The 26153-nt window shown below is 45.4% G+C and overlaps 10 protein-coding genes across 10 annotated transcripts; 8 read left to right on the top strand and 2 right to left on the bottom strand.

Annotated features, from left to right (window-relative positions):
• Window positions 1–227: 227 nt before the first annotated feature.
• Window positions 228–718, top strand: EYB26_005299 (uncharacterized protein; the record flags this gene model as incomplete). Its single annotated transcript, XM_054264585.1, has 2 exons — window positions 228–413; window positions 461–718. 2 exons carry the CDS (start codon window positions 228–230, stop codon window positions 716–718), a joined length of 444 nt encoding a protein of 147 aa, XP_054120560.1.
• Window positions 719–739: 21 nt separating this feature from the next.
• On the bottom strand, window positions 740–2779 carry EYB26_005300 (uncharacterized protein; the record flags this gene model as incomplete). Its single annotated transcript, XM_054264586.1, has 3 exons — window positions 740–1608; window positions 1674–2065; window positions 2118–2779. 3 exons carry the CDS (start codon window positions 2777–2779, stop codon window positions 740–742), a joined length of 1923 nt encoding a protein of 640 aa, XP_054120561.1.
• Window positions 2780–3324: 545 nt separating this feature from the next.
• EYB26_005301 (uncharacterized protein) lies at window positions 3325–3655 on the top strand (the record flags this gene model as incomplete). Its single annotated transcript, XM_054264587.1, has 2 exons — window positions 3325–3455; window positions 3505–3655. 2 exons carry the CDS (start codon window positions 3325–3327, stop codon window positions 3653–3655), a joined length of 282 nt encoding a protein of 93 aa, XP_054120562.1.
• A 4028-nt stretch (window positions 3656–7683) lies between these two features.
• EYB26_005302 (uncharacterized protein) lies at window positions 7684–8247 on the top strand (the record flags this gene model as incomplete). Its single annotated transcript, XM_054264588.1, has 1 exon — window positions 7684–8247. One exon carries the CDS (start codon window positions 7684–7686, stop codon window positions 8245–8247), a length of 564 nt encoding a protein of 187 aa, XP_054120563.1.
• A 505-nt stretch (window positions 8248–8752) lies between these two features.
• On the top strand, window positions 8753–9235 carry EYB26_005303 (uncharacterized protein; the record flags this gene model as incomplete). Its single annotated transcript, XM_054264589.1, has 3 exons — window positions 8753–8773; window positions 8825–8938; window positions 8996–9235. The coding sequence occupies 3 exons, from the start codon at window positions 8753–8755 to the stop codon at window positions 9233–9235; spliced, it is 375 nt and encodes a 124-aa protein (XP_054120564.1).
• Window positions 9236–11432: 2197 nt separating this feature from the next.
• EYB26_005304 (uncharacterized protein) lies at window positions 11433–11968 on the top strand (the record flags this gene model as incomplete). Its single annotated transcript, XM_054264590.1, has 2 exons — window positions 11433–11552; window positions 11606–11968. 2 exons carry the CDS (start codon window positions 11433–11435, stop codon window positions 11966–11968), a joined length of 483 nt encoding a protein of 160 aa, XP_054120565.1.
• Window positions 11969–12207: 239 nt separating this feature from the next.
• Window positions 12208–12771, top strand: EYB26_005305 (uncharacterized protein; the record flags this gene model as incomplete). The annotated part of the gene is made up of 1 exon (XM_054264591.1): window positions 12208–12771. The coding sequence occupies one exon, from the start codon at window positions 12208–12210 to the stop codon at window positions 12769–12771; it is 564 nt and encodes a 187-aa protein (XP_054120566.1).
• A 1888-nt stretch (window positions 12772–14659) lies between these two features.
• On the top strand, window positions 14660–16411 carry EYB26_005306 (uncharacterized protein; the record flags this gene model as incomplete). Its single annotated transcript, XM_054264592.1, has 1 exon — window positions 14660–16411. The coding sequence occupies one exon, from the start codon at window positions 14660–14662 to the stop codon at window positions 16409–16411; it is 1752 nt and encodes a 583-aa protein (XP_054120567.1).
• A 2466-nt stretch (window positions 16412–18877) lies between these two features.
• Window positions 18878–21079, bottom strand: EYB26_005307 (uncharacterized protein; the record flags this gene model as incomplete). The annotated part of the gene is made up of 1 exon (XM_054264593.1): window positions 18878–21079. One exon carries the CDS (start codon window positions 21077–21079, stop codon window positions 18878–18880), a length of 2202 nt encoding a protein of 733 aa, XP_054120568.1.
• Window positions 21080–24533: 3454 nt separating this feature from the next.
• Window positions 24534–25568, top strand: EYB26_005308 (uncharacterized protein; the record flags this gene model as incomplete). Its single annotated transcript, XM_054264594.1, has 1 exon — window positions 24534–25568. One exon carries the CDS (start codon window positions 24534–24536, stop codon window positions 25566–25568), a length of 1035 nt encoding a protein of 344 aa, XP_054120569.1.
• Window positions 25569–26153: the final 585 nt, after the last annotated feature.

A 26153-nucleotide genomic window follows, 5' to 3' on the forward strand; every position in this document is an offset into this window, starting at 1 on the left:
ATCTTAATTTCCATACTTCATGCAATAATGTAGATACATGTGACGGAAAGGGCGTTGCGGTACTGTACCCAATTAGGCATCAAACTAGCCCCACCGGTTGACCCCACCTGAAATGATAAAAAAAAAGAAAATCTCACTTTAGCAAGGCCGTCAGGATCATGATCACGCCTGATTTTGATCGTTAAGGATTCTCGTCTCAACTAAAATAGCAGAGAATTTATTAAAGAATGGCTACACATCCAATAGTCATCTCTATCACGGCAGATGGGGATTCTATTGATGCAGCTTGGAATGAAGTCAAACCAATCGCCGAGTCACTACCCAAGCCTGGCAACAGTACTTTCGCGCGTTTCTTTCCTACGGATGCCTGTGCCACACCTATACTCAGAATGCGCGGAGAATACCCTCATAAGGTATAGGAACACTTGATGTATATAAAGCATAAACTAATGCATGGAAGTCATATCTAGAAGCGAACCCGGACCCTTCGCCGTCTGTGATATCGAAAGCTATGAGAGGAGGATATGTTTATTTTCCAGGATCTACACCTATCGGTCGAACATTCACAATACTTAGGCCGTTATATGTTTTAGGGAGGGTAACTGTTGGAGGAGAGACTGTCAATCAAACCAACTACTATTATGTGCTGGAAGAAACACAGATTATTGTCCCAGCTGGGGGAAAGCTCGTGGCTTTGATCTTATCGGATATTCAATGAGATATTATTAGTCATTTTGTACTACCAACTCACCATAGTATGATCTCCGCTAAAGGAGACTTGTTCGAATCCTTGCGAGTCTACTGCAAGCCATGCATTGCCTTGAGAATCGAAAGAAACTGCCTCAAAGCCGTCTGGGTCTGTTGGGTGTTGTATATCAAAATGAATTTCCTCAAAACCTTGCGAGGTAAATTGTAAACCACATGGAACATGAGATTGTGTTCCGTCTTGTATAGCCCTAGCTGGCTGTTGTGATTGCTCATTGAAAGAAATCTCATTGGTCGCAGTGTAGGCCAGGGTTTCAACATCGACTAGATTGTCCGGTAACGGCCGAGACTGTGCTAAATTCGCCGTACCGAGATGGACCTCCGGCTGTGCGGTAGCCGTGACGGGTAATTGGGCGTAGTATGCGTAATTTTGATTTGTCTCCATCCCTTGCGGGCTGCGAAAGGTAAAAGTAAGGAAATCAGCATGCTCAGCCGACGACCCATCGTTGACTGGCTGGAATTGTGAGTTACAACCTGTTGCTAAACTCGAAGTCCAATGGTGAGGGGCTTCGCCAGATATCGAAAGAATCGAAGTCGCTTCCGAGGACATTATATCGCTCCCGTCATCAATGTCCAATGTGGTCTCGGTGGCTCCAGTACTCGAAGTTGCTATATCGGCAGCGCTCAACGAAGGATCGCGTGACCTTTCCGCTTCCGCAGATGAGTGATGAGCATGAGATGCGTGAGCAGGTAAGGACTGCTGATTGCCTGATAGATTCGCTTGGCCGTCTCGGATGGTCGAAAGGAGCAAAGCTGCCTCTTCGGTTGACGGATCAAGTTGACGAGGTCCAATATTGTCGTCATCTCTGCGTTGTGGGGCGGACGGAGATTGATGATAAGATGCTGACCACAAAAATCACAATCAGCAACTGCACTATGTACATTTTTCTTCGAAAAAAGATACTTACAACGTAGCTTCTTCCGTGATCCTTGTTCTTTTTCGCCAGTTCTCTTCCGTGTCTTGATGTTATGTGGTGAGTCGGTCATAGTCCTGCCATATTCGCGGCTTGAAACAGAGTCTTGGGTACGCGATACCGGGGATGCGAATGTCGAACGATTAATGGCTTGCGAACGTCTTAGTTTAGTTCGGTGGGCTTCTCCGTAATGTCGCGTGCGTCTCTTTCCTTTGTCGAAGGCTTGTTCACTATAGCAGACAATAGAAATAGCATGATGATCTAGCAACAGCTTCGCCACCTCAGTCGCCTCCGCCGTCAAAGCTTTATCTGCTTCATTCCATAGTTGGCACAACTTTTCGACAGATTCCTTAAAATCGTTTCCCTTCAGACCTCCTCGGTCCCATCTAGAAATTCAGTAAGCAGATAGCTGAAATCGGGAATAGTCAAACAGCTTACATGGCGTCAGGAATATGGTCCACGAAAAGAGGTCCGTATATACTGTTATTTTCCTCCTCACTTTCGTCCTCATCATCGGTATTTGTTTTCCGCGCAAGTTCAATGCAGAAATCTCGCTCTCTTTTCCCACGTCTAATGATGTCGCAGAAATCTGCGACTTCGCTGTCGTCTGGATCTGAGATATGCGCAAGTTTCAAAAATTCTCGAACCTTTTCCTCCCAAACAAGAGCTTCTGGAAATATTCGTCGATACAGCTTATAGGTAGCTAGATCCACGAATCGTCGCAGGATTAAAAGCTCAGTGACATTTTTGTTGAGTCGACATGCACTCTTGAGGAAAGCTTTTACCTTACTTTCATCTTCTTCATCGAAGTAGTGTATGTTTTTAACGTCGTTTTCCCAGAAAGCTGGTATGTTTTCCCTATATTCAGAGAAGCGGTCGCGTTGGGAAATTTTAATCTCTTCAATTTTTTGAATTTGTCGAGCATTCGCTCTGGAAGAATTGGAAGGGGCTTTTGCAAATAACTTCTTAAGAGGATCATAAAGCGTCTCTAAGAATTTGCGTGTGACTTTGTCACTCTCCCCTACACTACCAAAAGGTTCATTTCCTGGAAGTGTCTTCAATTTTTCTATGACTTGACGATTCGAAAGGACAACGGACATTTTTGTTGAGTGGCAGAATGTGAAAGGAAGAGATAAATTTACTACTAACGTCGTGGAAACGGAAAACGACGAATCTACGGCGCTAACCAAAAATCAACAGAGTGGTGGTTTAAACCACCACTCTGTTGATTTTTGGTTAGCGTGTTTTCAACCGGGTTTCTACAGCCTGCATGAATCACAACTCGATGCATTATCCGATGTGCAATTGGTTGTCGGTAGCACAAGAAATCCGATCAACTCGGCGATCTTATTTTGACACGCGCTAACACATTCCATTTATAGTATGTATACGGATGTATCATATTGGCTACTTTCGACATGAAGCGCCCTTCAACGGTATACGACTGCAAATACGAATCGTCCTTGCCTGGAGGTACAAGCTCTCTTCGGGTGGGTCTAGCTGGATACATAAAAATATATTGTATGTTCCTTTCGGTTAGGTCAACTGCAAGAGAGCTCAGCAGCAATTCCACCATCTTTCTATCACCCGCACCCTGTCTGTGACTGTAGTGTAGATATATAATATGTAACAGTTGCAAGCGATTATGGAATTTTCCTGCGTCTTCCCCCCTGGTCCATTTGAACAAAGTACTGCGGCTTCCGATACGTTCATTATGCCTGACGGAAGTTGGGGATTACCTGCATTCCACGAAGACTGGGCCCCATTAGGTAGACAGTAAGTCTTTCTTTCAGCTTTTCAAGCCTTGCTTCGCTAACTCTTTTAGGGCCTTCGGAACCCCATCCCCGAGCGAGGCGAGCGGATATGCGACCCAGCCAGAACGGGAACTTGAGACGGAGGTGGAGACGCTCTCACAACAAGCACCAGACAATCTGTATCAGCAAATGAGTATGCATACATGTGTCTCGCGCCCTTGACCTCCACTTAGCTGACCTTGCGTAAACAATCAAGTACTGGAATTAGTTCATTCACTTTGGTAAGAACATCTTTATCAAAATCATTGAGAGGATGCTAATGAGTCTTAGGGCCAAGGATGCAGAAATAGCGCGATTAAAAGGAGAGAATGGGGAATATCACTTTATTTGTAATATGGCTACAGAAAAGGGTATGTTGAATGTCCGCTGCTCTCATTCTCATAGTGCTGACACTAGAGAAGTGAAGCAGATGGAGTTCCAGATCAGGTACGTGTGTTCGAGACATTGATGAAGCCTAGGCCTAATTAGTCGCAATAAAAGTGATTTAGTGCGGAAAGCCGACGAACGAGACCAAAAAATTGAAAAGCTGCGGTGGTGGGTAGATCGATTCAGGCAGTCGTCTATAGATTACCAAGCTCTGCTACGTCGTGTTTTGGAGCGGAGACGGAGCTCTCGACTGAGTAAATATAGTCTATACAGGCGAAGTAGATAATTGAAACACATTTTAGGCTCGAATGGTGAGCTACGTACTTAGAAATCTACAAAAGAGACCATCCTTCCTGCCAACGTCGATTGCTAAAGACCTGCCAGCCTTGTCCAAAGTTCACAACATCTTGACAGACAAATTCCACACTTTCACCTATTTCATGATCACAGGGACCAGACCAGTCACTTTTTGACTCTCTTGAATCATGTGGAGTATTAAAAGCATTCTGAACCTATGCTTTGGCGCTGATGGTGAACTGACCCCGTTGTCCGACGTTTATTTGGAACACGCGACAGTAAGTGTTTCTTGATATTAAGTTTCACAAGAGCGCTAACAACATATCAGTCTACCGTCCTTCACCGCCTGATGACTAGACCCACCTGATGACTGATTTTTGTAGAAATCGCGAAAAATCGCGAATAATTCAAAGCGCGATATATCAACCAATATGGCTTCATATGAGCTCGCACTTGAAGCGTTACGCTCCTTGAAGCCGGACGAAAAGCCTAATATCAGTTTAGTTGCAAGAACATACGGTGTCAACCAATCAAATCTTTCAAAGCGTTTCCGCGGTGTTACAGGCTCAAAAGAAGCACAATATAATAATCAACGATTACTGAGCAAGGAGCAATCGAGAACGCTTATAAAATGGATCAATCAACTCACTGAGCGCGGCCTGCCACCTACGAATTCCATGTTGGAGAACTTTGCAAGGGAGATATCTGGTAAAGAGCCTGGCAAAAACTGGGCCTCACGCTGGCTCAAGGCTCATTCGGATAAGGTCATTTCTCGCTATTCCAAAGGCCTCGATTCGGATAGAAAGAAGGCAGATTCAGCATACAAATACACATTATATTTTGAGCTTATTGGCCGGAAAATCGAGCAATATAACCTCACGCCAGACCAAATTTATAATATGGATGAGAAGGGCTTTATGCTTGGTGTAAGCACAAAAGAGCGAAGAATCTTTACCCGGCGCAAATATGAGCAAGGAGGATATAAGCAACACCTACAGGATGGAAACCGGGAATGGATAACTACAATTGGCTGTATTTGTGCCAATGGAACCGCTATATCGCCTGCTCTTATCTATATGGCCAAATCAGGTAATTTGCAGGATTCATGGCTTCAAGATTTTGATGCTGAGCAACACCGCTGTTTCTTTGCAACCTCAGAGTCAGGATGGACCAATAATGAGGTCGGATTCGCCTGGTTGGTCAATGTTTTTGATAAAGAGACCAAATCTCAAGCAAGCCGGGGATGGCGCTTGCTTATCCTAGATGGCCATGGCTCCCACGTCACAATGCGCTTTATTGAATATTGTGATAAAAATAGAATCTTATTAGCAATTTTCCCAGCTCATTCAACACATACTTTGCAGCCTCTTGATGTCGCTATTTTCTCACCTCTTTCTACGGCTTATACGGAGCAACTGAGGCGCTTTATAAACGATTGCCAGGGCTTCACCCGGCTTACAAAACGGGACTTTTTTAGGCTTTTTTGGGCGAGTTGGGAGGCTACTTTTACAAGCGAGAATATACTCTCAGCGTTCAAGCATACCGGTTTATGTCCCTTCAATCCGGACCTCGTTATACAGAAATTTACTAAGAAAATCGAGAGCCGGCCCTCATCTAGCGATTCTGGAGCTTCAATTATTCCCGCTGAGGATTGGAGACGGCTTCGGAAGCTTGTACAAGGCGTTTTTGAGGATTTATATGATCAAAAAGCGATTCAACTCAAGGATACGGTGCTCCACCTTTCTACAGAGAATATTCTACTCAAAAATGAGATTGCAGGTCTACAAAGAGCCCTCATTCATTCGAAAAAGCGCTCAACCAAGGGGAGGGCTTTATTATTCGATATTCCTACAGAAAATGAAGGTGGAGCACTTTTTATGAGCCCGTCAAAGGTGCAGCAAGCGCGGGATAATATACTCAAAAAGGATGAGCAAGCCGCGCAGGAGCAGGCTCGTAAAGATGATAAAAAGCTTCAACAAGAGCTTACAAAGCAAGCCAAAGAGCAAGAAAAGGCTGAAAGAGCTCAAATCCGGCAAGAAAAGCAAGAACAGCGCCTGCAAGAGGCTACGGAAAAACAACGCCTTAAGGACGAGCAAGAACTCGCTAAGTTAGCTCATTTACAGCTTCAAAATGATGTTCTAGCAACTCCAAGTGCTCCAAAAAGAGCAAAAAAGCAAGTTTCCAAGCAAGTAAAGCTAAAAGCGCAGCCTGAGGCTCATACAGAGGATAATGGGGTGGTTGTTACTACAAATCGTAGGGGCCGCGCGATCCGGCCCCCTGCGCGTTTTCGGGACTAATTTTTATGCTTGTTCGATTCCTTATATCTTATTTAGTGCTACACCAGAAATTTATTATAATTTATTCTTATATGGTGTTGTAAAGCTTCAAAATATTTTATATAGTAACCCGTCAAAATCAGTCATCAGGTGGTTCTAGTCATCAGGCGGTGAAGGACGGTACTGCAGCCGGATGCATTAAGCCCATAGAACCAAGCTCTGTAAATCGTACGCAGATTCTCAAAGTCGAGCATGAAATCGTCTTCACAATCTCCGTCCCTGGCGAGGAAAACGTCGAACGGCTCACATTTAATGAACTTCAAGACAAACTTGTCAACCTCAATGCATTGATAAACTACTTCCGGGAAACGACACCACCCACAGGTTTCGACATCGAAGCTGTCTGGCGCGACGAGGGATTTGTTTCATCGGCAACACGTTTTATTATTAACCGCGACAAGGTAAACCCCACTCTATTGAGCTGGCAAGAATTGATGAAGAAGCCTTTGGGTTTCAGTGCTCTTCACCGATATTTCCACGGGCATTGCTAGCGGGATCAGACATTCTACCATGCACCTTGTACTTTAAACCTCCTCGATGAAGGATATATATGTGGACATGCGGCAGCCGCTATCATACAACCTCCAATAACATGCTCTTGTGTATATAAACAGTCCCCATCTGTGAGACGACAGGAAACAAATTGGAAAATGTCGGATCGCAGACTCCCTGCTGGTTATCATCTATAGAAACCGTCTTAGCCGTTTGGTTTCTGAGCCGTGGAAACCTGGTGTATCTCTCGGTCTGTGTATAAATCATCTATGTGTGCATACTTTAGTTGATTTATTATCAGGTTGTGAATCAGAATACTGTGACACGACAAACCCAACTCTATCCAGCTGGCAGAAACTAGCGAAGGAGCCTTTGGGATTCAATGCTTTTCACCGACATTTCCACGGGCAGCGCTAGTAGGATTAGACGTTCTATTATGCATCTTGCACTTTAGATCATGTAGAGTATATATATATATAGGCATGTGCCCCCGATTGTTTTGAAGCTTTCGACCGTGATCATTCTTCCTATCTGTCAGGTCAGATTGCAATTATTCAGTACTCGCGACGCTTATCCTCTGAAACATCTCGTTCCTCTCTTCCCCAACCCATATTGTTGCATCCCCCTGATTACTTGATCAATCATTGGAAATCTCCTTCCGGAGATAACGCAAAACCAACGAACCGGTCTTCTATTCCAATGAGCCCGACTCTGCCACGAGCCCTATCCCGGCCTAGCGATCGTCGTCTGCGCCCAGATCAAATACCTATCTCTTACCAATTGCGCTCCACGCCTTGGAAAGATGGCATCATGTCTCTTGGTATATCTACAGTTCACGAATCTCTGCACATATCAGCTAATATCTCGTCAGGCCGCGACAACAACGACTTTTACCGATACTTGATCGTACGGGATGTCGAGCGGGCTAGAACGCTACTTCGTTTTTCATTCACCTTGGAATCTCATTGTGGAGACAAGGTGATCAGAGTCGACAACTATAGAAAAGAGCTAGAAGAGCACGCGCCGGAATTAGGACTTGAATTAGCATACAAGTTTTACTGTATATTGTGGCAAGAACTAGTCATCGTGGGCCTTTCGGATAATAAATTACCGACAGCAAATTCGCTAGAACCCTCGACAGCGCCTCCTGCCTATGAATACCTCCCTGAGAACGGAGCCGACGACTCCGATCCTCCACCATACGATTCTAAGAACTACCCAAGCAAACATCATGATTCCAAGACAGATGCGAAGAAAATGTGACCTCTATCTTAGACAACTGCTGAGCGATAGCTCTTTTTAGCACATAGATCTTGTTCAAGCTTTATCCATAAACCATCATTCTAGTCCTATTTCATTAAGTTACAGAATTGTACAACTTCATATCTAGATTTGATTAGACTTCTGCCCAGAGTGACGTTGTGGTACATGTAGTCGATGTTCCCTGCAAAAATAGCAAATAACCACGCCTCTGCATATAACGACGAATGACCGGCCCAGATCCTCGCTTGAGTTTCCAGACAGTAAGCAGGTTACAGTAGGCTGTTTTCAGATAAAGCTCCGAGTGCATGCGGATTCGTCCAAACACAAAAAGCGCTACTTTTAAATGATACTTCTAGTACCATGATTCTGAGGGAAAAAGACATTCGTGAGATAAACTCTGACAGGACTCACTGACATCGATTAGTATAAGATCTGCCAGCCTTGCCCGTATTCACCGCAATTTCAGTCAGACCAGTTCTGAATTCACTGATCAATCTAGACAACCATGGCTTACCTCCAAACCGATGTAGGTCCATGAGCCTGCTGCATAGTATCGATATTCTAATACACCAAATAGGAGTCTTCGACAGCTCAACGCTCGGGTGCACCAGCTGCTGACAAAGAGATTGCAGCAGACCGGCAGGTTGTAGCAGACTGGCTGAAATGGTTTGCCAACGAAACTGACTGGACGGTAATGCGAGCGTCGCCTACTATATTGATACTTGCTAACTGAGGCATGCACATCTAGGCGAGATTCACCGTAATCCTTGAAACCGTTATATGCATCGAAAGCAAACTTGCCGAAGAAATAGCTCCCGAGAACCGAACCACCACAACATGGGGGATTTGTGAAGCTACACGGTGTGGAGATGCTCCCTTATGGGGTGATCTGGTCCTTGAAATTAGGCATTGTCATTGCTCAGGCTGCGCATGCCTAGACCCCATGTTCACTAAAATAGTCATGCTTGGCAACTCCAAAGAAGGCTGAATCTGAAACCAAGAACTACGCTGTAAGAGGGGCGGAGTCGAAGGATGTCGTGTATATTATGTTTGGCCTCATCTCATAGCAATCGCACAATTCATAACTTTGTTTTCGTGGCATATCTACTACGCCCAAATACAAACCACCTGGCCATAGAACCATCGAAAGGATGTGTGACCATATCGAAGTCACCTATGGGTGTGGGAAAAAATACACCAAACTTGAGCCTTGCCGTACAAGTACCCACATACCCTTAAACGCTGCCCTGTGCAATCAGGTCTTCTCACCTCCAAATCGATGTAGGTACATTTTCCTAGTGCATGATATCCATGTTTCTAATATGCTGTGAGCAGGACCCATGGACGCCCGATGCGTAGATGCAGAAGCTACTGCAGGACCTATTCCAAACTTAGCAAACGCCTAGACCCCTGTTGTATTGTCTAGAAGAGATGTTACGTAGCTAGATAACTCTCAGGTATAATAAGATAGCACCCCTAGCAGATTCTTCTACAAGCCACGCCCAAAAACGAACCACCTGGCCAAGGAATTTCCGAAAAAAAAAATGTGTGACCATGCCAATGTTACTTGTGATTGTGGAGGGATAAAATACATCGCTGTTGAGGCTTGGTGTACAATATACGCAAGCACCCATAAAGTCTGCCCTGAAATTATCATAGCGAGACGCAAAGTTCCCTGCAATGGTATGTCTATCAAAGCACTGCCATCTCACTATCTCATCATCTACAGATAAATGCAAGCGCCAACGAACCCCCGCCGATAAACGTCCTTTTACCCCTTAAGACACATCAAGCCACGGTATTCTTTGATCAGCGACAAGTCTTCCATGGCAAAATGTGGTGCAGCTTCGACACGCGTTGAGATAAGACGACAGTGATGAGAAATTGCTGAATTGTTGGGACAACAGAAATGATTTGGTTCATGGATGTCAATTGAAAGCCGAATCGCACAAGACTATCCAAAGATACTGCAGAATTTAGCTTGTATTCGACTATGAATCGACAGAATTATGCACTACTAGCCTATAGAATCCGTATGCAAAGAAGCACTAGATATGTATCCTGACTCACCGCAATCATGATCTAAATTCAGTCTCCGTGCGTAGATTACCATACACATATATAAGTGTCAGGGGCTAGAACTGAAGACTTCAGAAATAGTGTAAACAACTAGTCAGCGCCGGTTGTGGCCTTGATTAATTTACAAGGAATTGTGGACGAATAGGAAGAGAATTTTAAGCTGCAGTAGAATGATGTATTCATCCACTATCACCAGCACTAGTGTTACGAGTTCTCTTGTTGCCAATGATTGGCGATACTGTCAATTGATTTATGTGATGTTAGGCGCACTATACAACACAACCTCACCTGGGTCATAGCTTGAACTAGCGTCCCTAGTTTAGACAAATATGGGGAGGTGCGTTTCTCGTTCATCAGTACTGCTTCATGCATTTGCAGAATCTAATTTAGCTTTGGCTTCATCCAAGCCAGCGGCGAGTTACGAGAAACCAAGCCCTGAACAGCCCTTTTCGCAAGGCTGAACCCAAGGATCGACAAAAATGACTATATATGCGTGCTCGAACAGGGATCTGAGTCTTCGAGTAGTTGGCACGTACGTTCATTCTCGTTGGTTCAGCTAAGTTGGTCGTAGACCCCAAAGCTAGACAAGAACGCACGGTAAAGGAGTCGGTCTGGACTATCCTCCGCGTACAATAGCGATTGGCAAGTCTAGACCCTGTAAGATGATAATTACGACGAATACGCCTCGGGGGAGACTGATTACAGGTTTAAACGAGCCGATATATGTCTCTATACCGGTGACTTGACCGAATAACAGCCCACGAAGATCGACTGAGGGAGCAAGATCCCTGTATTAGCATCACATATGGAGGGCCCTACTTCAGGTGGAGTAATCGATCAACTCGTATCGATGTTCAGAAAAGTAAAGCATCGCAGCTGCTCTTTCATGCAATTGTATAAGATACGTGGGTGCTAAGATTGTTGGCGTCGTCCTTGCGCATGAAGGTCGAGCTTAGCTAGTCTCAAAAAGTATAAATAGATCTTCATCGTAGGTAGGAGATGATATCAAATAACTCACTCCAACTCATTCCAAATCAGTCGCTCGACTACATCGCAACGTTCAGCACCAATATTTCCACAACGTTTATCAAAGCCTCTTCCGCAAAATGCCTGTCGAAATTCAGGGATTTCTCAAGTACCAGTTGAATAAATGGATATATCAACCCCCAGTCGATTTGCAAGAATACCAGCTGATCCCTCTGGACATTCAATGGTCTTCTGTGGAGGTATTTTATCGAGCTTACTCTTATATCATCGCTTGCTGATTCCATACCTCCAGATATATGGCATTGATGGGCTTCTCTGGACTCAGTCATATCCAACCAAGCAGGTGCAAAATGTTGCAGGTCGCTTCCTGCATAATGGCCAGGAATATAAATGGATCGTACCGGGTCACAGTTTGACCCAAAGCATTGGAAACACCATGCCGGAAGACCAGGGCATACCAGATGGAGTGAAAATACCAGGGGGAGTGCAAGAACATGACGGGTTGTCGTCGGCTTTGACGGAAATACACCAGGAAGATCTCAATCGAATGAGTTTTGAAATTCGAAGACCCACTGCGCAATTCTCTGTTGCTATTACCGTTCAGCAGATAGCGAGATGCATCCTTTATGGCCAGCTTCTCGTGCGAGACAAGTAGCATGCTTCAAGTGACAATGCTCCGCAGTTGAAAAGCAAAAAAGCAAACCCAGCATGATTCGTTGTCATTTCTCCATTCTTTCCTAAGCCGCACTGTCATGTTTAGTGGCGCAGATGATGGTAATATAAACGTACTCAGAGACCTCGATAGAAATGTTAGCTAGATTTTTGTATTAAATAGCCAGATAGTCATCCATTCATCTTCTAGTCTGATGCATGTTCACATCGATCTTTCCCAGCATGGAATCAACTCAAGCAGACCCGTTCAACATGTTCAGAAGTCCTTTTCCATCCAGACACCTCACCGCCGCTCAAGATCTCCGAATCCAAGAGCAAATTCGATTTCCTGAGCGAGAGTATGTTAGCTATGTCATATCATGCTCGCGAACAGAGATCAAGTATGAAGATGTGTCAATAGATACCACAGACTTCATCCAAGGTTCATTGGCATCTTCCCTCGTTTTTAGCGCTAAGATAGAGGGGACAGCAGACAACCCAGTCATCACATGGTTCGTTTTTCATCACAAAGACCATGACAATAATGCGGCGAATTTCCTTCGATGGGTACTCAGCGGTTATGGTTATGCGATTGAATTGGACATTGGATCTCTGCTTCTTCGGGCTGAAGATTCAGAACGGACTATACAGACAGTCTGTAGCAGGGCGTATGCTAGGAGCATTTGTTACCAGGATTTTTGGCCACTATATCCGCGACTTGTCTACCTTCTGTATCTTACGAGCAAAAAGATCAACCAAGAAGATGCCGACAGTACCAGTGGCGAATCTGGCGATGAGGAATCTTGAAAACAGGAGCGATAATAGTTGTTGATCGGTCCAAATTGGGACATGGAAGCACTAGAAAAGCCATTTGAAATTAATTGCGTATGAAAGTTTTCGCAACTGCAGCATACCTGTGCTGTAGAATCAACCAAACATTCTAAGCCTAGCCAATGTCGAAACGCTATTTGCGCACTACTGCTGTATGCATATGCAGCTCCCAATTTAGCCTGGATAGCATTACTCGCTCGGGTCCCTATACTAGTCAAGACGACTAAGCTATGCATCTCCTTAAGCAATCATCCTAGGCGAGCTCACAAGCGTGTCTACAGCGGATCGATGAACACAACTTGTTGGCAACATGACCCACTTCCAATGTCTTGGAATCTAGGCTCTGTATCGACACAAGTCCAAAGTTGCAAGGCAATCCCACCGTGCTATCACAGCCGGGATCAGGGGGGGACAGAAGTAAAAGAAAAATATTATAAGACAGACTTGGAATCCTACCTGGTATGAAACTGAACCATGTTAGACTCGCGCTATACATCCCATAAGATGACAGTCGTGAGAAAAAAGTCACATGCTGAGCCCGGTGGGAGACTCCCAATTGAGGGTGAAAAAGTCACAGTGTGGGCTGCTTGGTATCAAAACAACGGCTCGAATGAGCCCATCAAATTGTAACACTACTCCTGTTCGTGACTGGAGAGTAACTTGAATGACTGAAAAATTTCTTTAGGATTGGTTCTATCGATAAACATTGCACGATAGGAAAGGGGTCGTTCGAGATAGACGATCTCATTCTGTAGACCGCACGAGGAGAACGGTCTTGTTGGGTACTTACCGGGTACATTTTGCCACTTCTTTCCCAGTCGACAGAACTGACATTGAGAAGTGATGATGCAGACTGTTTTTGGGATCGTTTCGAGAAACCTGATCTCCTGGGCCAGAGTTTGACCCTGTACGTAAGCCCACCGCACCAGGCTTGGCCCTGTACTAAAGGATTGCAGTAAGATATGGGTCAGGGAAATCATAGTGACAAGAGCTTGAGACCTTTGGTGGTCTTCCTAGTAACAATGATTAGTGCGATAATTTGTTGATTGCTTTCTTTTAATATGGACTTCTCCGCTTCCGTATTCAACCATCAGCTGAGTCAACACTAATCTGTTCCACATTTTTGATTCACTGTTACGAGCCTGGAAAAGCAGGATCTCATATGCGTAGCCTTACTTATTGCCGGAACCACTCAGATGGTAATGTGGGTCGTAAAGCGAGTCCTCTGCTGTAATCATTCCTTGTCAGATTTGGGTTCCCACTTGAGTTGGAAGGATTGACGCGTCGTGAGACAATGCACTTACTCCGTTTACAAGCCCCCTAGCTCCAATGATAGTGCTCTGAGCGCCCTGTTCATCACCACTGTGTGCATTGGCTGGGGCTCGCTCTCGTGGCCAGACCAGAGACTCTCAAAACCGGAGTAGCCCAGTGTAGCTCCTAGTTGGATACTGGCTTGCATGCAGGAAAGTCGAACTAGCTTGTAACTAAATGAACTCGGTTTCGTCTGCTCGTACAAGTTCATTCGGATCCACAGGATGGGCTACTGCAATATCAGCCTACCGGACAGCGATATAGTAAAATATAATACCTCACCTTACACTTCAACTCAAGATTCTTGTCCTTCTGTTGAGTAAGATTTCAATCTTTACACATCGTTCCAAATCGTTCCAAAATCCGATTGACCATCCTGTTCACGCACAGTATTCCAAAGGCTCTCTGCATTGCCAAGACCATGAATCAACAAATACGTTCGACTGGGATTGAAGTCATCGATGCTCGCGTGAAAGAAATAATGCAGTTATCGAAGAGAGCGCACATCTTGTACGCCCCATTTGACGTGAATTTCCCTGGGAGAACCATCACAATGGACGTCAAATCAGAAATCATTGTTGTTGGCGCAGGATGGGAATTCACCTTGCACGCGACTGCTTTTATAGCCGCCGGCGCGAGGATTACCGCCTACGAAATGGCCCCTGAGAAGTTCGGTGCTGGCCAGATTGGATTAAACATGAAAGACGAAATTTTGGGCTTCCATAACGCATGTCGACTGGCTCACCTGATGCCTGACTTTACCCCTGAACATCTTGAAAGGCTACCAAGCGAGGTCAAAGATATTATGAACCTTCCTTGTCACCAAGCATTGAGTAAAAAACGTCGGTCTATCAAATCCAAAGGGAATCAGGCGTACAGGGATCTTCCTGATGCTGAAAAAATGTCGAAAAAGGAAGTGGTTGAGACGAAGAGAAGCATTCTTGAATATATGGTTGCCGTTGGAGTGCTCAAGGTGATATCTCAAGAAGTAACGGTCGACATGGTAGCATCGTGGCTCGAGAAAAATAAGCCTGTCTTCTTGCTGACCGGCAGTCAACTCAATCTGGAGAAATCGGGCTTGAACCACCTCATCGGTAATCCCCGATTTTTGAAAGAATTCTTAATGGATTCTGAAGATACAAAGAAGTTTATCGAAGCTGTCTCCGATTTACAGCAAGTACACACCACTTCAGGATGTCCATCAAGTGCTCTCCCACGCGTCGGAATCGTTGGTGGTGGTTCGATCGCTCTGAGCTGCGAGTTGGATCTAGGCAAGATATTACAGCCAAACCTTGAAATCATTTCGATTTCCCCGGAAAAGAGGCTCAGACTTCCGGACTCCCTTCTTCCGACCCAGGAAAACATGACACATCGGTTGATTCCAGGATATGTATCCGATGTGGTACTATGCGAAGATAAGAATGCTATTGAATCTGTGGAAATCATCAGTTTCCCTGGACGCGAAATTCAGCCTATTAGCACTAGCCTTTTCGTTCATATTTTTAATGTATACCACCCACCCGGAAAATGGGAAACCCCTTCTCGCCACGCAATGGAGTCGATAACGAAGTTTCTCGACGACAGAGCTCCTGAGAATGGATTGATAAGGGATTACGCCATTGGACCAAACCACACTTACTATGATATAGTGTTTCGAATAGATAAACCTTGGTTTTTAAGTCTCGAAGACGATGAAGTACTGATTGAAAAGATCAAATCTCTCATCGAAAAGGACCCGGATCAGGCTACCATCATCGCAAGTGGACGCGGTCCCATGGTCAATCGCCTGATATGGCTCGCAGATCATCTAGGGTATCGTGGTCAGTTCTGTCAAGTTGCGTTACCAACCCTAGATGATCGAGTGGCACAGCTCAGCGAACAGCTCAAGTCGGAGGGAAGTTTTATACGTCGACCAATACAAGGCCGCTTGAAAACGGCCATGATTAATGGTGAAAAAATTACCCTTGAGGTGCATGATTCAGATGGCGAACCTTTGGACAATGTTCCGGACGTCGACGTCCTCATAAACGCAATAGGCAAATCGAAGAGGACGCCGCTCATCAATGCGTTGAAAGAGAAGGGATACATACATGAGAATGATGTTGCCCAAGATGGTCCTGGTATCCACCCAGCTCATCCGATGTTGTCAGGTCACTTCACCATTTTTCAACGAGAGTCTGGTGAGGACATTGTAGATTCTCCTGGTATGTGGTGGCTTCCCGAGATCACAAAACCGAAAACCGAACCTGATGGGTGGGAGAAAGTATTCGACCTTGCCTGCAGGATGGTAGGAAAACGTGCCTAGGTGATAGACGCTCGAATAATGTAAAAGATGGATAGCTATTCAATGGAGCTTGAATAAGATTGTAGATCATGGATTCTATATGTCAAAGTCATTGCATGTCAAATTCAAGAGAAGCTTACTCTGCGGCCAAGCAAATCTGTGGCTGGAGTAGATTTTACTTTAAAGCAGAACAGCTGCAATACCACCATCTTCAGAAGGCAGTGAAAATGAGTCAGAAGTTCATAAATCAGGTCAATGGGACGGAACAAGTCAATAGCTATTTCAATTGAATTTGAACACGGCCAGCGGAGCGAGACAGTTAAATAGTCACGATATTTTAGTGATAGCAGCAGATAAATGGGATATACTTACACCAACCAATATGCTTCATACTTGAAAGGTGTCTCAGTAATTGAATATGTCGTAGTCCTTATATCGGTCATACCTGTTCGGCGAAGACGTTGAATAAAAGAATATCAAATATAGCTTTGATTGCAAAGGACTGCCGATGTTATAGCCTGCGTGGGGTGTGATCGAGATGGGAGACTCTTCACTCCTTTTCTCATGTGCATGATCATCAACATTGCGGAGTCAATGAACGTTCCTCTAAACCCATCAGTTTCCATTCATCGAAGAGGAATGCAGGAGTGTTGTCAGGCATCGATATAGTAGCAAGTTTGTCATAAACTCTTGGTCGACCATAGAGCACTTCGAGACGATGACTCTGACCACGTGTGATTTCAACGGAGGAAAGGATAGAGATGAGAGGGAGTCTTGACATTCGATTTCTTAGTCACACAATTTAGAATGGCTGATGAGACAAGAACGGCACGCCATTCAAGATATGGGGTACTTTCGAGCACACCACTTTGTAATTCGTAATGTGACCTGAGGTAGTCACAACGACGTTCTGCTGACGAAACGAAGGGTATGGACAGAAGTGCCTAGTATCAATCAGTTCACATTCTCAATGAACAAGATATGGACCGATGGATAAGGCTACTCCCACGTTGTACTTTTTGAAAAGGGGAGATAGTTTTCGGATGGTAGCCTTGAGCAGGAGATTCTGCTTAGGTGCAAGCTGCTCGAGCCAACCTAGACAGTGGCATATTTGGTAAGTGCTGCATTCCGCAAGGACCCCATCTGCCACAGACAGCTATTTTGGAAAAGAAACCAGGCTCGGTTCTTGGCTGTAGGAAATCGTAGGAGCTCTGAAATGAGGTGAGGAAGGATCCAACACGCTCATAAAACAAAGAAACCTCAGATGATGACTGACACGGACGTGATCTTGAAAACTTCAGTGTCCTGATTTGTCGAGTAGAATAGAGGTGGCACACACACCACGAAAGGAAGAAACCGCCCGCATCTTACTCATTGTGCATTGATGATCACTGAAAACTCAAAGGAACAGCACACTGTGAAACATAAAGCAGTCTTTTGATGTTATGCGAGTTGTGCCATCCTGCGTCCCACGATCAAAAGTGCCCGACACAGATTTGCCTTAAACATGTTCGGTGCTGTCAGAAGATCATCGTCTCTATAGTTGCGTTGCCTAGGAAAGCGGCAAGGAAGAATACTTCGTCAAGGATAACCAAAGGATCAATGACCAAGAAGCAGAGGCAATCCTGCTGATAGATTAACCCTGAGCAGAGAAAAATAAGATTCAAGTGGGTAGATTGGAATAGACAAAGATAACTGCTTTCAGCTGAGGTAGTGGAATCACTATCTCGCCAGATGATACGTTTAAGACTGGTCTTGAGGAAAATGTGGAAGACGAATTGAGATAGTGCTACTAGGAGAGAAGCCAGGTGTATATAGCCAGTAGTGCCCTCATGTTTGAGATTCAACCACACTGCTTACATCATCTGTCTGTTTCAGATAGCTGCACACGATGGTGACTCACAGATTGAAACTTCACTGTGTTTTCCAAACTTCAAAAGGAAAAAAAAAAAAAAAAAAAAAAATAGAAAAACATGGTTTCACAAGATCGCTCACCACAAAGATTCCCCCAGAAAAGTAGATGATAATCCTAGCAAAAACTCAGACATGACGTCAGGAGTTCTCTTACACTGTTTCACCATGACTGTTGCCTAGCCATGCGAGCATCTACCCAGCCAGCCGAATCCCTGAACGGGTGTTTAATCTCAATACATTGGGTTGCAGACTCAATAGCAACTGGATCTCTCGCCGCTTTCTTCTGAAACAGCGCCGAGAAGAGACTATGATAAGTAACGGATAGTCTAGGATCAATGTTGATCCGAGGAGAATACCACATGTCTTATGCCTCAAAATTTTGGTTTACAATACATGAATGGTCGTAGATGCGCTGGAGCATGTGTTGCTGGTAAACCACAGTGATACATATCAATTTACAGGAATGTTGATTCTGGGTCTGTGCCATGCTAGAGGAGGAAATAGACGATTCTCTGCACTCTCTCAGAAAATTAGATACTCTTGTTCTGAGTTCCTTCTCCGTCACCCAACTTTTCATGTGTAAAGCAGACGACGGCGTTTAGAGTGGCCCGCATCATAAATATCACGTGATCTTTTTGAAGAATGGCGCTGTCCGATCAGTTGGCGGCGAATTTCAGATCGATGAAAATCTATAATCATGACCCGACCCAGTTCGTCGTTCCACAGCATGTTTTGAAGTCGCAAATCGCCATGCATCACTCCGAGTTTACGGATAAGTGCCGTCGACCTTGAGATCTCAGTCAATCTCTCGCCCGTCCCCATTTCCCTTCCCCCCCATGCCATCAGGAGCATATGCCGGATTTCTCCAGCTCCATGGAGGAAGTAGGTCATATCCAGATCAATAGCTCCAAGGAACACCGGGACTGCAAGACCCTGTACCTTCCGGAGAACCTGGTATACTTCTGCTTCACGAGAGACTTCCTTCCAGAGTTTGGACGTGGTCCCCTTCCCAACCACCGTGTAGCCATATGCAGCGCATGTAATCTTGAACGGAGCACCGTACGATCCACAAACTCCAAACGGTGTACAGTTGTGGTCAAGATCTTGATCGAGCTGGTCTTTCAGTAGTTGTACCAGTGCGTTAGCGTCAATACGATGCCGGTTGCCCTCCTGGCCATGTCGATGGAGATGTACATTCGGACAGGAACCGTCCAGTGTACCCTTTTGTTGGAGACCTAATAGACATCGCTGTGTACAGAAACGCGATGTGTGTTGTTGGCGTTGATCACTGGGGGGAGTCGAGTCAGCGGGACGTGTTGCTGAACGTTGACTTAGTAGAGAGGACGTGATTTGACTAAAGCCTCGCTTTCGGCCGTGAGCTGCCGGGCTCGTATCAGAATCAGACGAGTCCATCGGTTCAGTCTGAGGAATTTCGAGGTCCACGCATGTGCCTCGAGAGCGTGAAGAGATTCGACGGGCCTGCCCGGAAGTTGACTCCAATGGGGAGGATGGTAAGTATACGGAGCTGGTGGATTCTGAACTCGGATACTCTGAATCTGGTGGGGCTTCCTGCAGTTCTTCGTCAGGAATCTGTGAGCGTGTATGGTCGAAGCTGGTCTTCCATATATGTAGCTGGGATCGAGCGGCATTACGCCACGCCTGATCCCGGATTTGAGAATGGAAACTCATCAAACAGAGGCATAATACTCTACCAATTGCTGTTGCAGGCTGCTGGAAACTAGCAGAATCGTCCACAATTACCTCCATGTTCGGCTCACAGAGGTAATAATAGAGAGTACTGGGATCATGATATGGAATGCGGAGAAGGACCAAGGCCAGGCCATTAGTTATATAGGAGTATTCAAGACCTTCCTGGATCATCACATGATATTCTTGAGCCAACACCGAACTGGCTAGCTGTTCTGCGTTGTATATTAGCTTTTCATTCTTCTCGACAGGGATCTCGTTCCGATTCACGACTTCTTTCCAAAACTCCATCGGCCGGAGACCCTTTCGGAGGTTCTCGACAGATAGCTTGTGCGGAGGCTTATACTCCACCGTGGTGAGCAAGATATTGGTGGTGCCGTCAACACGATGGACACAGAATTGATCTGCCTTCGGATGTCGTGAGCTCGATATATCCAACACCTCTTCATCAGCATCTTCAGACTCGTCCAGAGTATGCGCGTGGTTGTCAAATGCGATCCCGTTGCCGAGCCGGAATCTCTCTTGTGCAGCTGGTATTTTGCACAGTTCTGCTATGATATCATGGACATGGTCCTCCACGGCGAATCGCTCGTAGCTCTCTAAATCCTTTTCACTTCTGAGTACTCGGCGAGAGAAGCGCCGACTGATGCCGTGCAGTTCAGCAAGGGATGCAAAATGTCGAGCAGGCTCTCTTCCTGCTGGTTGTAGGTAATCACAGACCGCATTGTAGATCTCTCGCTGTTGCAATGGACATTCCGACCAAAGGCGAAGTCGCGTTGGGCAGTACTTGCCAGTTGGAGTCGGGATATGTCCCTTTGTCGATTTAGTCGGCGTGCCAACTTCTATTCGTTGGGAAAACAACTCATGGCAAGCTTGGACAAACTCTCGCAAAGCTGTTGGTTGGGTTTGTGTTTCCGCCTTCCTGCGTAGCTCTGCTTCCCGTTGTTCTCGGTCTTCCGCTTGCTTGCGTAGCTCTGTTTCCCGTTGTTCTCGTTCTTCCGCCTGCCGAAGTAACTCCTCTGCTCGCTGCAAAAGGCCCTTGTAATCCGGCGAGCTATCGTCAGCCATTAATGTGTACAATGGTTGGACCCGGATTATGAAAGACGGGCATGAAGATCAGTCAGACGTTTGGTCCGGTTACGGATCGCGGATTAACTCAGATACCGTTACAACCAATCACTATCGATATGTGGGTCTTATGAACAGTAACAAGTAAGGCTGCCCACAGCCAATGACCGCGAAAGACCACTAACCTATCGTCTCAGAACTCAATGGGGATTGATTATCCCATTGTGCATACTATGTACATAGTACTAGTGAACTGTGGCCACAGCTTTGTAAGCCACCTGTCTGGAAACACAGTGATGACTTAGTCTCTCTGAGATACCGTCCCTCACCGCCTGATAACCAATCCCACCTGATAACCGATTTTACATCAAATCGCGAAAAATATTCAATATTTCAAACCGCGTCAAATCAGTCAATATGGCTTCATATGAACTCGCACTTGAAGCTTTACGTTCCTTAAAGCCAGGAGAAAAGCCTAATATCAGTTTTTCAGTTCAAAGTGAAATCAGTCAGTAGGACTCGTGAGTGTTTGAAAAGATTGCACCCAAAGAACAACAGGCTGTTGCTAAAGCAAGACTGTTTCCAGTTTGCCTTACTAAAATAGGCCCTCTGGATGATGACTCCCGGCATAAAAAGCCCAGTTCATTTTGGATGCCCAAAACAGATGAATCCTGACTTGACCCATACTAGAATTCATCATTTTTTAACAGGCCTCATGCGAACATCTCGACAACAGGTTGATTGGGTACTTTTCACAACCACTGATTACATGGTACAGTACAGTTCATAAACACATTGAAACGCGATAGCTCGAGGAAAGTTTTGCCCATCCAACACTCTTGATAAAACTCATAGCTGGAAATCCATCGTAACGGAATCAAATAGATTGATTCATGGCATTATGACTTGCCGATCACCCTCACGCCCTTCAGCTATTGACGTCACAGAACAAATTGCCACTGTGCTTCTGGAATATTCTTGGCCAGGTGAGTCACACTATGAGTCATTTTTGCTGACTAGCATCATTAGATTGCGATTAATTGATTGCTCATCCATTGTGCAAGCTCACTACTAAGCCGCGCTGCACTTATTATATTTGTGGCATATGAAATATGATACTGTATACAAATGACCGACTTTGTCTTATTTCATTTGTCCTGCTCCTCAAGATCAAGTTATATGTCGTTGTACTTCCTCAAAATCAGTTTGACTGACAAACACACCTCGTCTCTTACCTTGTCCCACTCTTAATGGTACCTGAAACGTTGGATTCTCACTGATTGGCTCAATAAGAAAAGGGTGATCGGTCGCGTCCCTTTCCCCTCAGGAACAGGGTAAATAGTGGGGCTTCGCAGAATCAAGACTTGGAAGTATTCGTGAGCAACCTTAGTAGAATTTATCTATGGGCTTTTCTGTCTTACACCACGAGATACCGACACCAGAACGGGATCATTACGACATCAAACGGGATCGTTACCGACACAAGACGGGAGCGTATCGACACCAAACGGGTCGTTACCGACACAAGACGGGAACGTATCGACACCAAACGGGTCGTTACCGACATAAGACGGGAATGTTATCGAGATCAAACGAATGTTACGAGATCAAACGGGATCGTTACCGACACAAGACGGGAACGTATCGACACCAAACGGATCGTTACGGACCCCAAACGGGAGCATCCAGTAGCTCATTTTTTTCTGCTACTTGAAAATTCCACTCATAGCTGGCTGATGCTAGCAAACCCCCCCCCCAACAAGTATCTACGAGACGCCAGCGTCTCCAAAAGCTGTCCTGCTGTATCCCTGTTGGACCCATAAATATCAAGCCATCTGTATGGGCAAAAGTAGAATACATGACGTAAGTGGTAGGTCTAGCCGTCTGCTACCGCTCCTGCTGGCACTTGTTTGCAATCGCCCCTGCTCGCGCTCGTCCGGCTTTGCTCATCGTAAGATGAACTGGTAGCCGCCCTTTACATTGCTATCGATGGACAGAAACCGATAGACTCCGACCGCCACACCACCCTGAGGGACCCATGAATATACAGCACTGTTTACGGCGTACGTACTTGCTACCGGGACTCCTTTGAAACAATGGGATATGACGTCGGTCCATTAACCACATTGGGAAAACACTCGCTACTGATCATCTAGTTTCGACGCTTGTAAAGGACTTGCTTTGTACCTGCCGATAAGGATTAGGACCCTGATCGACCGCGCTTGAACTGACCTCTTTGTTTCAGAATGGGAGGAGATTCGATTCGATTCGGTTCGATACTCCACTCATGGAGCTGACTGGTTTGGTTTGCGGGCGGCACCGTAATGACTAACCTCTCTACTTATCCGGTGCCTGGCAGGACTAATTTGATTCGCACGTGGGTGAATTCCCTATTCACGTCTGCAGGCTGCATCGAGAAAGAACTAATCGATACAGTGCTGAGCTCTGTCTTGTTTTAATTTATGCTGTGGAGCTGCCCTTTTAAAGACAGACGTGAACTCGATTTTCCACACGATTTCTCTTCCGATTCTACTCCTCGCATCACTGGTGGTTGAAGTGAAAAGGACCTTGAAAATTTATATCCTTCCAAACACAACCGTTCTGAATCAGTTGAAAAAATGAAATTGCTCCCAAGAGATGGTCATTTCCAGGCTATGGCCACGGTTTTGGTTGCGACCTGGTTTGATTCACGGGTAGACTCACGCTGCCGCCGGCTTACGCTTTTCACCAGTTTCCACCAGTTTTCCCTGTTTCCCTGGCCCTCACTTTGTTAAGGAGCCAAATCTGGCTACCAGCTTTAAAATCCCTTGCTCTCCCACCTACGATCGGTAACTGTCTGTCCTTCATCTCATCTCACAACTGGATTGTTGGCCCCTCGCTGTCCTTCCAACTATGACCTTAACGAGGATTCTCGTAGACTCGGGATCAGTAGGTTCATTCTCTCACCTTTCTTTTGAATTTCTATTTAAAAGAGATATTTGTCTCTAAGTTGAAAAGCACCAACTAGTACAGGATCAAGCTTATTACGACCTATATAAGTATGCGAGAAATATTCAGGTAAGGCCACGCTATTCTTCACGTCTAACTGTTCACTGACGACCGAACAGTTTGATGAATGGTTAGCATATAATTTGTGTGCGCTCTTAACACTGGACCCGGTTCTATTACAAGAGAAACTCGTCTCGATCCAGAGATTTGTTCCACAAAATATAATGATTGACTGCGATTTTGGATTGAAGATTCGACCTCCCAGAATTCAATTTCAGCCCACGACACTAGTTGCATCATCCCATCAAGGTGTTTCTTGAGGAAATCGTACTCGGGAGCGACCTCGCTGACTCGTGTAACTTCTGCAGATAGTATTAATGTCGGGACACTGTCAAGCGATATATCCTCCGCCCAGAACATTCCCTCCATCGAAGCGGGTTCGAATACGAGGGTCGCCGATTATGATATGGAGCACGTCGATACCCAGGACTATGGAAACAGTCCTTGGTCCATGGTAGATGTCGCACCTGACTTGGCATATATGGGCGACGATCAAATTCTTGACAACGGCCTAGATTTACAAGGCTTTGACTGTTCCAGTATTGTAGCGAACACTGATCACAACGGTCTCTCTCGCTCCAGCTTAACAGCATCAACTCGGATCGGCCAGTCACCACTTACCGTCTTGGCTAGCGACTATTCCTCATCTAGCCATGCTACGGGAGAGTGCATGCGGGCTGACAATCGTCTGGGGGAAGCCGCTGGGATGGAGTCGTATCCAACCCCCGCGTCAGAACCCTTTCATACTCCGAAGTCAGCGAACCGTGTACTAAAAGCTAAGCCTCGTAAAGTCAGGAAAGGAAAAGCCACTCGAGAAGATAGAAACGTGCCAACGTCCAAACTCCCGGCCTTGGCACGGCGTAATCCGTCACCATCGAACGAAGCTGGCTCTGTTCGAATGGATCTCCTCAGGTGTCTGATAGGTGGAGTGAGTGATGTCATTGACGATGAGACGTTGCGTACGATCCATGAAATAGGCGATCAGATAGTCAGTGACACTTGTGTCATTCTCAATACCTGGAGTGAGTGGTTGTCACGAGAGTTTCAACCAGTATTACTTCCTCCTTATCACAGCCTTTCCACAGTGGAGAAATGCGTCGCTGCGTCTCGAGTATTGGTGGAACCCAAAGATGGCAGCCATGGCAAATCCATACATCGTCGTCTAGCACAAATCTTTCTTCACATATTCGTTCCGTTATACGCGAAAGAATTGGAAGAGAGAGAGAGAAATGGTGAAACGTTTCAGCGTAACGGTCGCAGACCGATTACGATGGCCCATGACGTGATAGTGGAAAGTGTCGGCAGCGACTTGGAAAGGTGGAATCGTGATCGAGTCGTAAACAGCAAAAATTATGGCAAGCGATGGTGGCGACTAGGAAGTGGCATTGGAATCATTACTGCACTGACATGCGCATTAGATTCGGTGATGGGCGACATGTGAGCCGCTCAGTCCTCGTCGTGTTAATGGACGGGATACTCACATTTTGTTAGGGAAAACCGATCATTCAATGATGATCACTTAAAGCTCTTAATCAACTATGTGAGAAACGCGTATCCCAACGCTGTAGCTCATTTCCAGTCACTTGACCCCGTTATTCAATCCCTTTTTGCTGATACTTCATTGCTCACAAATGCTTCTGTCCGCCTAGACCGTTTGCATTTGCAATTTAATACTCTTCCTAAACAAGTCCAGTGGTTTGATACCGATACAGCAATGGATGCTGCAACGGAAAGGTTCCTGCGCATCTTCAGGCAAAAATAAGAGACAGGTGTTGCAGGCAGCAGTCCGTCTCTTTTGTTCTATATGTCCTTAATTCTGTGTATAGCTACTCATTGCAAATTTTTTCCCACTGATATAGCTGGAATAATTTTATTATACATGCGTTCATTCAGTCTATCACAGACTACCAACTAAGGCAGTGATTCAATTTAATTTAGAAGCGTAGGCAAATAAAATAGTAGTCTGGCTGGACTTAGCGTTGTTCCCATTTGAAGGCAATGACCATCAGTGTCATTATCGCTTTCA

This window comes from Talaromyces marneffei, chromosome 4 (assembly GCF_009556855.1).
Source record: "Talaromyces marneffei chromosome 4, complete sequence".
Taxonomy (NCBI): Eukaryota; Fungi; Ascomycota; class Eurotiomycetes; order Eurotiales; family Trichocomaceae; genus Talaromyces; species Talaromyces marneffei.